The sequence below is a fragment of the Callorhinchus milii genome, unplaced genomic scaffold, assembly GCF_018977255.1.
Source record: "Callorhinchus milii isolate IMCB2004 unplaced genomic scaffold, IMCB_Cmil_1.0 Scaffold20, whole genome shotgun sequence".
In the NCBI taxonomy this organism is placed as follows: domain Eukaryota; kingdom Metazoa; phylum Chordata; class Chondrichthyes; order Chimaeriformes; family Callorhinchidae; genus Callorhinchus; species Callorhinchus milii.
In genome coordinates, this window is record NW_024704761.1 from 6,068,369 (window position 1) to 6,082,758 (window position 14,390).

General features: G+C 37.5%; 1 protein-coding gene across 1 annotated transcript in view; it reads right to left on the reverse strand.

Annotated features, from left to right (window-relative positions):
- Positions 1-122: 122 nt before the first annotated feature.
- ttyh2 (tweety family member 2) overlaps positions 123-14,390 on the reverse strand; it is a 33,800-nt gene continuing 19,532 nt past the window's right edge. Inside the window, exons 6-14 of the mRNA XM_007888577.2 lie at positions 13,120-13,192; positions 10,292-10,361; positions 9,859-9,914; positions 9,453-9,545; positions 9,259-9,351; positions 8,566-8,708; positions 7,556-7,756; positions 6,916-6,994; positions 123-4,602 (exon numbers count right to left, since the gene is read on the reverse strand). Of these exons, the coding sequence (XP_007886768.1) occupies positions 4,519-4,602; positions 6,916-6,994; positions 7,556-7,756; positions 8,566-8,708; positions 9,259-9,351; positions 9,453-9,545; positions 9,859-9,914; positions 10,292-10,361; positions 13,120-13,192 (892 nt within the window). The 3' untranslated portion in view covers positions 123-4,518. The remainder of the gene's footprint in view (positions 4,603-6,915; positions 6,995-7,555; positions 7,757-8,565; positions 8,709-9,258; positions 9,352-9,452; positions 9,546-9,858; positions 9,915-10,291; positions 10,362-13,119; positions 13,193-14,390) is intronic.

The following is a 14,390-nucleotide window of genomic DNA, read 5'->3' on the forward strand; positions in this document are numbered from 1 at the left end:
CCTTCACGCAGCGTAGCGTGTCAAAGCGCTTCCTATCCCAGAAGTAAGGGGGGATATTAAAGTGCTGCATATTAAAATCTTACATTCCCAAACTTTAGATATGAAAATAAAAACAAACAGCCTTTTGAAAATCAATAATTTATTCAGTATATAGTTATGAATTTTCATTGTGAAAATGGTTACTTCTTTGATGTGAAGATTTAAAAAAAATCAAATATTCCCAAACACAATACCTCAGGAACATGATGATATCATTCAATACAATTACAAAAAAATGAGCTATTAAAAAAATCTGAAATTTAAATAACTGACACAGTATAAAATGAGCAGTATACCACACCAAGGTTAAATATTGCTAATCTCATCAGTGCCAGCAACCATTTTAAGTCATTCACAATTTAAAGCAGTCTTAACACTGAAACAATAGCTGTGCAATTGCAGGAACATGATCCTCGTCTTGTCACTGTGAATCAGTGACTGCACCCGATTTTGGAATTTAACTCAAAATATCAGTCACTGCAGAACAACCTCCACTGCTCATCCCTGAGCTGGATGTTCTCCAAAAATGAACAGTAATCTTGTTAATAAACATTACTGAAGTTTGACAAATGTAATGAGGTTTTGTCTCCACCATTAAATCCACTGAAATTTTTATCTTGGTATGATGAGGTATTCTGTATTTTTGCTTTCCATTAATTTCATTGGGGAGTGAATCATTTTGAAACAAACATCTCAGATTTTACTCTTCAAGTCATATACGCCGTGTTTAATAGATATTAATGCACCAAAACATGCCCGAGTGTAATTCTGCAAGAAATGCAAATTTCTTTGAATTAAGAGTCCAACCTCACTTGTTGATGACATGGCTTATACAGCAAAGCATTCAAAAAAGGTCATTTTTAATTGCTGTTTTGTCTACAACAGTCTTATCAATTGTTTCATCCATGGAGAAAACCTTACAATAGTTTAGCTTTGGGTGGTAATTGTAGGTATAGGTTACACAATGGTATCTAATGTTCAGAAAACAATTTGGGTCAGTTCCGGATGTAAACTGTCATGACGCCGACATGAAGTGAAAAGGATCCATTAATTAGTCATACTCGATGGATACTTAACATTACTATAATACAAGACACAGTTGCACCACAAAGTCATGGGTTGTACAGAGAATATCAAAAGTACTGGAGGATATCAAAGCTTCCTCCCCAAACTTTATTGTGTAACATTTTTGTGCCCAGTGCAATTTGAGGAAAGCAGGTTATCTTGTATTTAAAAAAGATTGAGTTGTGCTTTGCCACTCTTAACTAGAGCATTTGGAATATGTACAGTGTCCATTTAAAAGTTCTATTTCACTGTGAATCACATTTTAAAAATTGTGATCATCTCTGTAAGTCTATTAGCTACTGGTATACGAACAAACTGGGTTAATGCCTTACTTTTCAATGTACAAACCAAATAGTTGTATCAATACTTCACTTATCCTTCAACAATCTCTATTTCTAACCTTTAACCATGGGCAGGCCAACTAGGTAAAATGGTAACCACTTTGAAATAAGTTCTCACTCTCATATCTGGGCAGTATGTTAAAAGCAGATAGTAACCCCACTTGCATTTTGTTGGTACAAGTAGTTTCATGCATTTAATTGTTACAAGCACCACTACGATAGAACAAAAAACAAAAGATTAATACAATTTAATGCAGTGTTAGTTGTAGTCACATGTGACACTGACTAATAAAATTACAGATGAACATTTTAAACATGATGAGACATGCCATAAGGGAACATGATGACTATTACAGTTGATTGGCTTGAGTTCAGCTTGCTTCCTTGGCACTCTTAAAACTTACAGCTGATCTCTCCATTGGCTGGTAAGAGTCATTTTTTCCAAAGGAGCATTTGTTTATGTAGGTAATTGGCATTCATGAAATTGGGACAGAAAAGAACTACTATCTCGGAATGGATAAAACACATGAAACAGGCTTGCTTTTTTAACAAAGTCAAACCACAGCCAATTCCCTTTTCATTCTAAAGATTTGGAAGCTGGTCCATTGCACATGTCCCCATAGATCAGATTGGTTAGGATTTGTAAACCTTCCTAACAAATTGAATTATACAAGTTATTCACCATAAAGTAGCTAATTTAGTTGGTGTGAATCAATCTGGCACTTAAACGTCTCACAACAGATTCCACATAATTTCTTCACGTCTTTTGAAAACAAGCAAGTTATTTTTGAAAATATTTTTACCTTCTTGAATTTGAAATTGCCACTAAATCTTCTACATTGATGATTTGGCTGTTTTTAATTCAGCAATAATTTATTTTGCCTATAAAAAGCGCTGTAGAACAAATGGGTATTATTTTCTGGAAAAAACATTGTACTGTACTGTCTGATCAGATTAATCTTTAAAAAAAATACACTGTAAGAAACTGGTTTCAAGGAGGTAAACCAAAAATAGCTACACTTTGTTTAGTAGAGAATTTTAAAAGGGCACCATTAATTTTTGTTGGTTTGTCAACAATCAGGTCTACAGAATATTCCTTCTGAAACATAACTGCTCAGGTATTTGTGACATTTTGGTCAATTATTAAAACAGATGTCTGAACGTGCAACAATACTCAAATGAAAGTCATTTTCTTTGCGTCAAGTCAATTTACTAAACCAGTGAAATACAAAAATATTGGAAACCCGAAATAAGAACTCATCTGCTGCTTTTTCCTTATAAGAAAAAAGAAATGACATTGATGTGTTAGGCTGAAACCTACATCAGATCAGTTCAATGAAGGATGCTGTTTAACACAGCATTTCTTTCTCTTTCAGATACCAATGAAACTGTTGTGGATTTTCAGCTTTTTTTTAAATTAGAAAAGATAATGTATTGTAATAAAGATTTGATTCTCACCATAGTTGGGGGAAGGAAAAGGGAAGACTAATTTCAGTTGTAAAAGATGCATCAGTAGGACCACCTAAGGCAGGTCTTGAAATAGAATATATAACATGCCGTATGCTAGCAAAATTACATTTTCTTAAGTGCTGTATAGATCAAGAGGACAATATTTCATGCCGACACTTAAAAGGCATCTTTTGCTGTAAAATTAAGATTGACTGTGTGGGCAAGATGGTGTTTAAGCATTCCTTTACTCTCCTGTTTCAGCAGATGGAATTCTTCATTCCTCTGGAAAGTAACCCACGGAAGACTTGACAACTCTCATTTTTACCCATTTTGCTCATGCACCTTCTGTCAGCATTTATGTTTCCTTTTGCTAGGATATGGTTCTTTGGATCCCAGTTTTGCCCTTTGGTACCTCGGTATTATTCATTATGTGTGAGTTTTGTCAACGAGGGTTAAGAGGCTATTCAATTATGGGAGAAGACATTGCAGGCAGCATTGCAATCAAGCCCAATCCTATCCTCAACCAATGCCCAGAAGCGCACATATCTAGCTGAATTAGAGATGGGAACATAGATTAACTTTTAATAGTCAGCCCTGCCACTTCCCTTCCACCCCCCTCCAAACCAGACATTTGATTTGGGAACCTGCAGACATCTATCAGAAGCTCATCCATAACTGCTGAAAGAAGGGGGATAAAAGTCTAATGTGGTTGCAGATCGACTCACAGTAAGAGTATTTGGGTTACAAAATAAGACTGATGTTTATTGCACAGTATCCAAGACCTTTTCACTGGGCAATGGGTAAGGAATTGTAAGTAATCATCTCCATATACAACTGAAACAAACACTTAAATTCAAACTAAATAAAGACCAGGACAAATTCTGAGAACTCAACAGAAAACTTCCCCCGCAAAAAATACATAAAGCTTCAGCTCTGATTTTTCACTCACTGTTGCAGACTCTTACCAGTTTCCTTTGATTGGAAGAATGTGATCATCCTCATCAGATAGACAGATTGCTGCATCAATGAACCCTATTTTTCAAACTGTGCAAAGGAGCCAAACCACAAAGGAGATGAACTGACCAGGTTTTTCTTCTTGGACATGAAGAAGCTCACCACGTTATAGTATTCCATTGACTAGCTTGGCCAACTGAATTTTATTCCAAATAATGGCAAAGCTGCACAGAATAAGCAGCCTTGGAATCAAACTTAACTGGGAGGTAGGCACTGGGGATTTTGCTGGAAGATAAATTCATACAGTTTTTCAAATCCGCCTGCTTTTCAAGGCACTCATCATCTCAGATGCTAATGTTAACCACTGAAATCTATGATTCGGCATATATCATGTTTATGTCAAACCTCCAGTTAGAATGCTACAATAAAACAATGCAACAATTTCAGGTATGACTCAAGCATTCAGTGTAACAATCATTTTGCACAACAACATTTGAGAGAAATGAGAGAACTGGTATTGATTGATATTCAGCAGTTCAACATTGCTCCCATATGGTCAACATAACTTCACAGTAATCTTCAAGGGAATGAGAACGTTTTAGCCAGTGAATGTCTTAGTACAGCAAGGCTTTTGGCTTTAAGGAATCTTAAATTCAGTTGTTGAGGAATATTAAACAGGAAATTCATTCCCGTGATGATGTCTGGCAGGTTCTTCAGTCACTGCAAGGTAGGTTGCTCTCATACTAGGTGAGTACTGGAAAGGAAACAAAAAAAAGTTGGACGAGGAACAATTCATTTCAACATATTGATAAATCGAAGACTCAGAAAGAAATAAAATTACAAGAAATGGTTACAATTTCAGGGAAACCGTAATCTACAAAAACAATGACAAGCACATTTGTCTGAACGTACATTCTCTGAACGTACCTGTTCTCTGACACAAAAGCTGGGCAGTCTGATAAGCAGATGTGCAAGTAACTATTGCCATTGCATGAGATATTGCAATTCAGGTCATGGCTTTGCCAACTGCTGAGATTTCAACAAAGGGCAAGCATTTGGGACACCACCATATGACCTTATGAAGGACCCAGGTCTATGACCCATTTGAACTCATTCCAGATCAATGACACAAGAAAACTAGAAGCCCTCAGTGGGGCATACAATAAAAAATTAAAACTTTCAAAATACCAACCTGAACATAAATAAATGTGCAAATACAAAATAGGGAGGAGCAACATGTTCCATTCAGACATGCTACTTTTTAAAGGGGCATTTTCAAAGCCTCACTTTTGCACATGTATTTTTTTTCAAGACCAGTTGGTATAGCTTTGTTTCAATGGTGTAGTGCTCATTTTAGCTATGGTTTTCTTTGAATTCTGCAATCTGGAAGGCAAACATAATCTCAGCCATAAATCTCCTATAGTAATAATGGCTAGTGGAAAGCAATGTTCTATAGGACAAATCAGCATTGCGTAATTGAAATATTGTAATTTGCAAGTGCCCACAATATGTATTACGAGCATCTAGTATAGTTAATTATGGTGCACTATTGCAGCTGTGTGATTTTACAGTTTAACCATCGCTATTTGTACTGGAAAATTATCCAATAATAGCAGATTGTTTGAGCTCTATAAATAGCCGCAGGAGATTTCTGAAGTTCACCCAATGTATTGCAGGTCAGTGAAGCGTAGATATTTTGGTCTAAAATGACTAATAAACAAATATACTCTCTGTTATACTTGAAAGTGATGTTCCAGAAAATCTGATGTCTACTTAAGACCCATTCTTATCTCTTCCCAGGCTCACCCTTTGTTAACAATGTGACAACTGGTTTTGAAAACAATGAAATCGAGTGAAAACTAAAACTTATAATGGCCCCAAAGCCAAATAAACAGTGCATGCTGAAACCAAACATTTTGCTTATTACTGTCTAGTAACAAGTAAGAGTTCATCAAATAACAATGAAATAAACAGCACAAAAACAATGATATAAAAAAACAAGCAACTAGATGAAATGAAATACAAGGTGGTACAACAGCCAAATAAATTCACAAATGTTGAAAACTTACTGTTGAAATCATTCTTATTTCAGCTCCAAAACTCAGACAAAAAACACAAAAATTAAATATTGGTTTTTACAGCCAGCAACAAAAAAACAGCTTTAGTTTGAGTGAATTGTTATTCCACTTTTGAGGATCACTTCAAAGCTCACATCTACTTACTAGTAGTAAAACTAAATGTTAATTTAAAAAACTTGCTCATAGCTTTTAAAACAAAAACATATTCCCACTGCAGTTGGGGAAATCCAGCATCAAATAACTTTCTCCTCTCCACCCTTGAATTACTGCATGTTCAGAAATGTTTATTTGCTTTAAAAATATATAATAATTCCAACATAAATTGAAACTAAACCCATCAGGTTGCGTATCATAGCACAAAATGTATAGCCCTGTACCGACTGAACTAATCACATTAAAGAGTTTATAATTTAGAAGTGCATTTCAAACATTTTTAAGACTGTGGTTCTAATTTAGTAGTTCAAGTTTTAAAACCAAGCCAGATATAATATGTTCTGTTCGGATCAGTTCCGGTCGTTATTTTGCTGTAGATCTTGAAGAGGGAAGCAAAGATGATCCTTTCGATCTGTCTGGTAAATTATTTGTATGTTTATAGAAACAAATTGTTATGGTATATCTGTGCAACAGACTGAACATAAATTTAAATTTTATAAAAGGAACCTTCAGGCATACAATCAGTCTACAAAAATCCACAACGCTGCTACTGTTAAAGGGATCCTTTGCAGAATATCTAACAGAATTAAATATCTTATGGCTTCAGTATTTTGATGCTCACTCAGAAGGTCAATTTTACACATCAATTGCTCAGATACAAAAGAAAATATATAATTCTTCAATGCAGAAGTGTGCTGTGGATTTTGTCAGAATTAGAAAAGCCAAACAGAGCCAGTTTTCAGGACCAAGGAAGAAATGGGGGGGAAAAAAGTGGAAGGAAGGAAACATATAAAGACTCATCATAAAAATGAATTTCCTTGAGATGCCCAACGTACCGAAGGTGGTGGAGAATTTCTTCCAATCAATGGAACATTTTCATAGCGAGGATTCCCACCAAACAGCACAGTATTATTCCTGCAACAGGAGAAAGGACATTATCACAGTGGTTACCACTAATTTGCACCACTTTTTAAACGTTGTGTGGCGAAACATTCAGGAAAGTTTGGTTCCTGTAACAATCCATTCTGAACGTTTATACAGGAATTAATTCCCACCAGGTTACTTTGTTCAGATATTTAATTTCAAAATTTTTAAGCACAAATTCAGTGATACCAATGATACTACACTACTATGGCATTCAGTTGCTGCTCAGGGCCCATTCTACTGGAGCAACAGCCTTTACTAGAATAATTATTTAATTGCTTAAGTGTGCAACGATTTTTCCTTTGGTAGGTAGCAGTTTAGATTTGAGCTGATGGTTGTCATAATTTTGTGAGCAGACCAATTACTGCACATTATTAGCAAACATCGTTAAATAAACTTAAACAGTAAGGAGAACGTTTCAACATTGCCCCTCCTGTGAATTTATTTCTGAGAGTATTATTAAAGCATAATGTCACAGCTGTGTTAAACAATGAAATAAAGTGCCTTGAGTTGAGACAAAAGTGCACTTAGAACCCCTGTTATTGGACTTACATATACTCAGGTGCAGGTGCTGTGGAAGTTGGTTGAACTATTGCTGTTGTTGCAGGCGGCTGAAGGCTAGTCTGACTCCCCAAACTACTGCTGAAACTGCAGAAACTGCGCAGCTGGCCTCGGGCTGGGTTGTGGGCTGCAATACGCCGAGCCTGAGGATTAAAAGGATCGGCCTCATCTATGTCGTCATAATCCCGATCTCTGGAACACAAAGCAATCCTCAGTGACAAGTGCAGCAGTTGCAACAGAAAAATGTGGAGCCTGTGCAAACCCAAATCATTCCAAAATATGCAAAGAGATTTCCACAACGAGGGAGAGATTTCCACAACAAGGGAGAGCTTTAATTTAGGACAAATGAAACATTTGGTAACCCCTTATTACCCGCTCCCTCCACTCAACAGGCTCCGACCTGCACCATGTTCCCCACACGGCCCGTCCCACCATCAGCGGTCAGACCCTCAGCCCCTCTTTCCCCAACCTCTGGAACTCCATCCCTCATTCCCTTCATTTCGCTCCCTTGCCTCCGTCAGAGTATGCCTCAAGACCTCCTCTTCGATCGTGCCTTTGGCCACCCTCTCTGCCCTCCACCTTGCCTGGTCCCAACCACCCACCCCGCTCGGGTCCTAATCCTAGACTGCTCAGCGCCTTGGGACGTCTTCCCGATGTGAAAGACGCTTTACAAATGTAATTTTGTATTGGGAATGAGTGACACATTTTCAAAGAAGTACTATTCATATTTTCGCCATGATTTTCATTCCACAAAGGACATCACGTGCGTAAATATAAGTTAGGTGATACGGTTGAACTGTCCCTCTCAACAAAGGGGCAAAAAAGTGGATGATACCCTGGAGGAGAACTATATAGTGCATTCTGTAACCTGGCGTGTCTGAAGGCAGACATTTTTATAGTTGCCTGGTCAATGGAGAGCTATATATTATCTTTGTAAAACATTTTCTTCTGCATTGCCATGCAAACCATAACTATAAAGATCAAACTTTTGCAACACTTGCCTGTTTGCGATGTGTTTCCACGCACGAGATATAGCACAGATCAATGCACAGAATGAAACTGCAGCAAGGATTGAAAACAGTGAGAGGTACAGTAATCCCTCAACGCCATCATAACATACACCAATCAAAGCATCCAGATAGTCCTAAACAGGAACAAAGAGAATAATGCAATAAGTCCCCTCAGCTACACGTATTCTTCTGCTGTTCCAATTCTGCATTAAATCCAGTAAAGTGAGGCACAGTAATCATGTACCAGATTTTTGGGCACATGGCTATTTTTACATGGAAACCACGACAGTATATGATGTAGCACACATTCGTGTCACCATGCATCAGATATCGTTGCACGTTATGTGATCCATTAGTTGCAGCAGTGTTGCAGATGTTTAGCTGTGGGACACTGGCATGACACACCATGCAGTTAATAATATAATAATCCTTGAATTTTATAAAGCGCCTTATCACATCTTTGAGACTTCTCAAAGCGCTTCAGAGTATACTGTAAAATTAATTGACTGTATGTATTGTGGACAAAGCGCCAACAGCAAATGTTGACCAACTGTAGTACACTAAAGTGGATCAGTGGCATTTAAATCATCTCAATTAGCTAGAACAGTACAAACATCTTCACTTACAACTTAAACCCAGTTGTGAACCGAGACACAGACGTTGGTTTCCTCAGTAAATAATTACCTTGTGCAGTCCACGGCAGTCAAGAAGTGCAGTGAGCTGGTGCAAATTGGATTCAGATTGATTTAGCAACTGCTGTATCTGAAGCAGATCTTTCTGTGAAGTAAAAAGAGCGAGTGAAATCGTAGCAATGAAACTGAACAGCAGACTCTTGACTTGTAGAAAGGAAGGTGGCAAAACTGAATTGGACTCCTTACCTGTGCCATTGGAAATATTGGAACTGCAATGTGCAGCATTCCTTGGATCTGGAACTGCATAGTGGTCAATGATCGCTGAAAAACTGATAGAGTCTATGGAAATAGAAACAAAAATACAGCTTATATTATATCAGTGTAAGTAATCAAGTAGCTTGGTCAAAAGTCTAGCATTTTAAAAGAGAGTTTATTACTATGTTAATATCTGGTTATCCAGAAGAGTCTAACGTCAATAGCCAGGGGGTTGCAGTTGATAGTCTACATTTGTGATCAAACATCAGCTGCAGAACCAGGGGGAACTAAATGCAACTGATACTGAGGTTCAGATAACCCGTGGACTCAACTTGAAACTGGTTGGAATGGCGTCATGACACATCTGCCATCTGTCATATATAAAAACGTTTCATACCTGCTGGAATGGGTTGGTCAGACTCTGGCTGCAATACAGATAGTAATGCACCACTTCTGTAATAAAAATAATCAAGCGGTCAAGTGGCAGTCAGTGAATCCATAACTTTCCACGCTAGCTGCAGTACAATACTCAATTTATGGTGAAGCCAGTATAATCTAATCTCTCGCATCCTTTAAACAGTGGGCATTCGATTGGGGTATTCTCAAAGCACTTGCAAATTAATCATAACAATACTGTCAGGAAATGGGGAAAGGAGAATGACAAGGCATTGGTGCACCATGAGTATCCATGGAACTGTATCTCACTTTATTTCCAGCTTTGTGAAAGGGGGTGGGGTATGAAAAGGGATATAGAAAGAGTGGTTAACCTTTAGAGACAAGTGCAGAGACCCATGTCTTAAAGTGTATCTTTGATAACATTTCTAGTTCACCTGAGCTGACTTTGTTCTGGGTCAGGTTCATGATAAATTTGTCTGGAGATACACAGAAATCACTGACGCCCTGCAACACAAGCAGATAGAAAAAATGTTGATTATGTGGAAAAACAGTCCTTAATAGAAAACTTTAAAGACTGTTTTTGTAGGAAGAAAAAAATAAAAAGATGAGAAATTTATTATGAAATACAGTATAATATGGATTGAGGTAAAGCCAACGCCTTGGAGAAAACTTGTCAAAATGGTCTAACATCGTTAGTCCAGTAATTGTACAAAATGCACAGATTTAGGCATTAAAATCACAAGCATAGGTACAAAGTTATTTAGCTTATCTGACCTAGGGTTGAGACGAGACAAGGCCAATTCATACTGAACAAAGCAATACAACACACTGTAGTCGATGACTTCAGTTAACACGATCAAGTCAGCTCTCATTGAAACCAATTAGGATGCAATTAAATTAGTAGCCAGCTTAATTAGCATCTCACTTGTCAAGAATGGTAATTACGCCTGTAAAATGGGATCCGATTTGCAGCCTTAATCAGATTTTAGAAGTAAAACCAAAGATGTTTAAAAGCCGATTTCTGTAATAATCACCATCCGTGTACAATCTACAATGAATATCAGAAAACCTCTAATAATAATTTAATTAACATTTACATAATCTTGGTGTCCAAATTGTAAAAACTGATGTGCAGGAAATGTGTTCATTTGTAAAAAGGTTGCAAATATCATCAGGACTCAAAGGGTTAATCCTAACCATCAAATCAGATTCAACAGCTTTGTGGAAATAGTCCTTTAAACAAAACAAAAGGTGGGGAAAGAATTATGGAAAGGCGAGTTCAATGAAGCAGGGAAGGGAAAGGATTCATCAGTCATTCAATGAAAAGACTCGACACATCTGTTCCTGCAAACAGCACAATAGCATCACCTAATAATCCACTTTGCAGATCTTTGGGGGAAGGCAACATTCAATCCCTAAAATTTGGCCTCGGCAGATTTCAGCTGCTGGCAATAGTTTTCTTAAATGTTTCAGCAGAGGATACCATCTAACAGGGTTGTGTATGAACATGGGGAGAAAAAAACAAAAATATTCCCTCTACAATCACGCAGTGGATCCTAGCGAGTGTGGATGCTCAGAAGTCGGTAACTAAACTGGCCAGTTATTTGCCAATCATTAACTGAAATAGTTTTTCAGTAGTTATCATCAATTAATGAAAATACCCCCAGTGTTAAAAAGGATCTAGAATAAATCAACTGCTTACTGAGCCCTGCTAATAGTTCATTGTTACCATTAGATTGCTGACTGCACATATCTTCAATTATAACATCAAAAAAACCTAAATAATCTGGAAACATACTCTGCAAAAGCTCATCACTACAATCTTGAATTTAAGTTGAGTGAAGTACATCCTCTTACACTGTTTTCTGTAGTATTTTATAGTTTTAAAAGAGTTCTGCTCCTCAAACCAATCACTGAAATAATTAAACAGAGGGTATTCTGACAGTTCTTTCAAGGACATAACAAAGGAATACTAAGAAGGTATTCTGTCGCAACATTCATTAATTTAACTAGAATGCTTCCATTCCTACAACAAATTACCCTGACCACACAAGCTTCTTTCACACTATCTGGGAGAAAGGAGGGGGGAGAAAAAGCACCATGTGCGTATGCAAATGTCACACACAAGTAGACAGTGGAAAGAGGGTTAAAATAGAATTGAAACATCCACCCGAATTGTATTTTGTTATGTATGTACAGAAATCCAACAAACTAAAGCTTGTTTAGTTGCCACGGAAAATAATTACTCCAGGATTTTCCCAAAGAATAATTCCACAGTTCAGATTATTGTACAGACATTTCAACTGGAAACAGTTTTCCAGTGCAAATACAGTCTTATGATATGAGGCACATAAAGTCCCTCCTTGCTAGAAATGACCTAGATTTCAGTCTGAAATGCACTTTTATTTGAGCAATTTAATTTTCACATAAACGGTTCTGGAAATGAATTCAGCTATAATGAATACTATTCAGTGTGAATAACTGTCCAAACTATCTGTAAAACAATAATGAAGATCAAAATTAATTCTGTACAAGCAAATAATGTACGCTATTTGACTCACTCAAGGGAACCGTGATCAATAGTACAATCTTATTCAAACTAAGTTAAAGGGATACTAAAGTGTAAAGAAAAGCATTTCAAAATAAATCGTTGCATTTGCTCGGTGCCTTATATCAAAACACCTCAAAGCACTTCAGAGTTTTTCTGTAAAGTGTAGTGACTGTATATGTAGGAAATTCATAGGAAAGCAATGTCCCACAAATAAGTGGGTGACTTTTTTTTATTTTGGGGATAGTTGGCCAGAAGACTGCGAGAAAGCCCCTTTTTCTTCCAAAAAGTGCAATGGGATCTTTAACATTCGTCTGAACAGACAGACGAGACAGTCCAGTTTAACATTTCATCTGAAAAATGGTGCCTTCAAAACAGTACTTCACTAGCACTGTATTGGAGAATCAGCCAAGACTATAGGCTCAAAGACCTGGCTTGGGGCTTGAACCTCATCTCACCCCTCCCCTCGCCTCCTGCTCCTCCCGAATCCAACCTCCAGCTCGGGTGCAACCCTCAAACTACCAGTGCCTTGGAATGTTCTCCTGTCATGAAAGCACTATATAAATCCAACAGTGGAGTCCTGTAACATATTGGTTAGAGCACTTGCCTTGCAAGGAAGACGACCCAGGTTCAATTTCCAGTCAGGACAAAACCGTAGGGAAGTTTCCTAACTAATATTCAGCAATTAAAAAACATAGCATTTTTTTTACTTACCACAGCTGTGGCTGTGTCTATTCCCAGAGAGCACCAGCTAAGGATTAGAGTCAAGGCCCCGAAGACAATCATTCTAGGAAAAAAAGGAAGTTTAGTGAACCTTATTATTATCTTAAACTCAATGAACCAATTCACAAGCACTTAGATGAAAAAATGTGGGTTATTTTAGAGTGAATCAATGTCAGTACATGTACGTTCTGTAGTATATGAGCAATATTCCACACGTGACAAAAGACCTCTATTCCAAAAATTAAAATTCACATTTCCATTTCAGAGAGTTAAAATGGCATTCAGTGTGCACAAAATATTTGTGCATTCGACAAGGTGCCGCATAAAGGTTGATAAATAAAGATTGGGCTCATGGAATTAAGGATAATATATTACCATGGATCGAAGAGTAGTTAACAGATAGAAAACAGAGAGTAGGGACAAACAGGTCCTTCTCAGATTGGCAGGTTGTGACTAGTGGAGTGCCGCAAGGATCAGTGCTTGGGCCCCAATTGTTTACAGTCTACATCAATGACTTAGATGAGGAAATGAGGAAATTTAGATTAATGTATCTAAATTTCCGGACGATACAAAGCTAGGTAGGACAGTAAGCTGTGAGGAAGACTCAAGGAGGATGCAAAGGGACATAGACGGTTGAGTGAGTGGGCAAGAAGGTAGCAGATGGGAGTATAATATGGGGAAGTGTGAAGTTATTCACTTAGGTAGAAAAAATAGAAAAGGAGATTATTTTCTAAGGGGGGCGAGACTAGATAGTGTGAGTATTCAGAGGGATTTAGGTGGCCTTGTACACCAATCACAGAAAGTTAGTATGCAGGTACAGCAAACAATTAGGAAGGCTAATAGCATATTAGCATTTATCGTAAATGGGTTAGAGTACAAGAGTAGGGAAGTCTTGCTGCAATTGTATAGGGCCTTTGTGAGACTGCACCTGGAATATTGTGTGCAGTTTTGGTCTCCTTATCTAAGAAAGGATATACTTGCCTTAGTGCAACATAGCTTTACTAGGTTGGTTCCTGGGATGAGGGGTTTGACCTACAAGGAGAGGTTGAGTAGACTAGGCCTATATTCTCTAGAATATATAAGATTCAGAAGTGATCTTATAGAAACCTTTAAGACTCTTAAGGGTCTTGGCAGGGTAGATAATGTGAGACTGTTTCCCCTGGTTGGAGAATCTAAAACTAGGGGTCATAGTCTCAGGAGACTGTGGATGCTCAGTCATTGAATATATTCAAGACTGAGATCAATAGATTTTTAAAAAACTA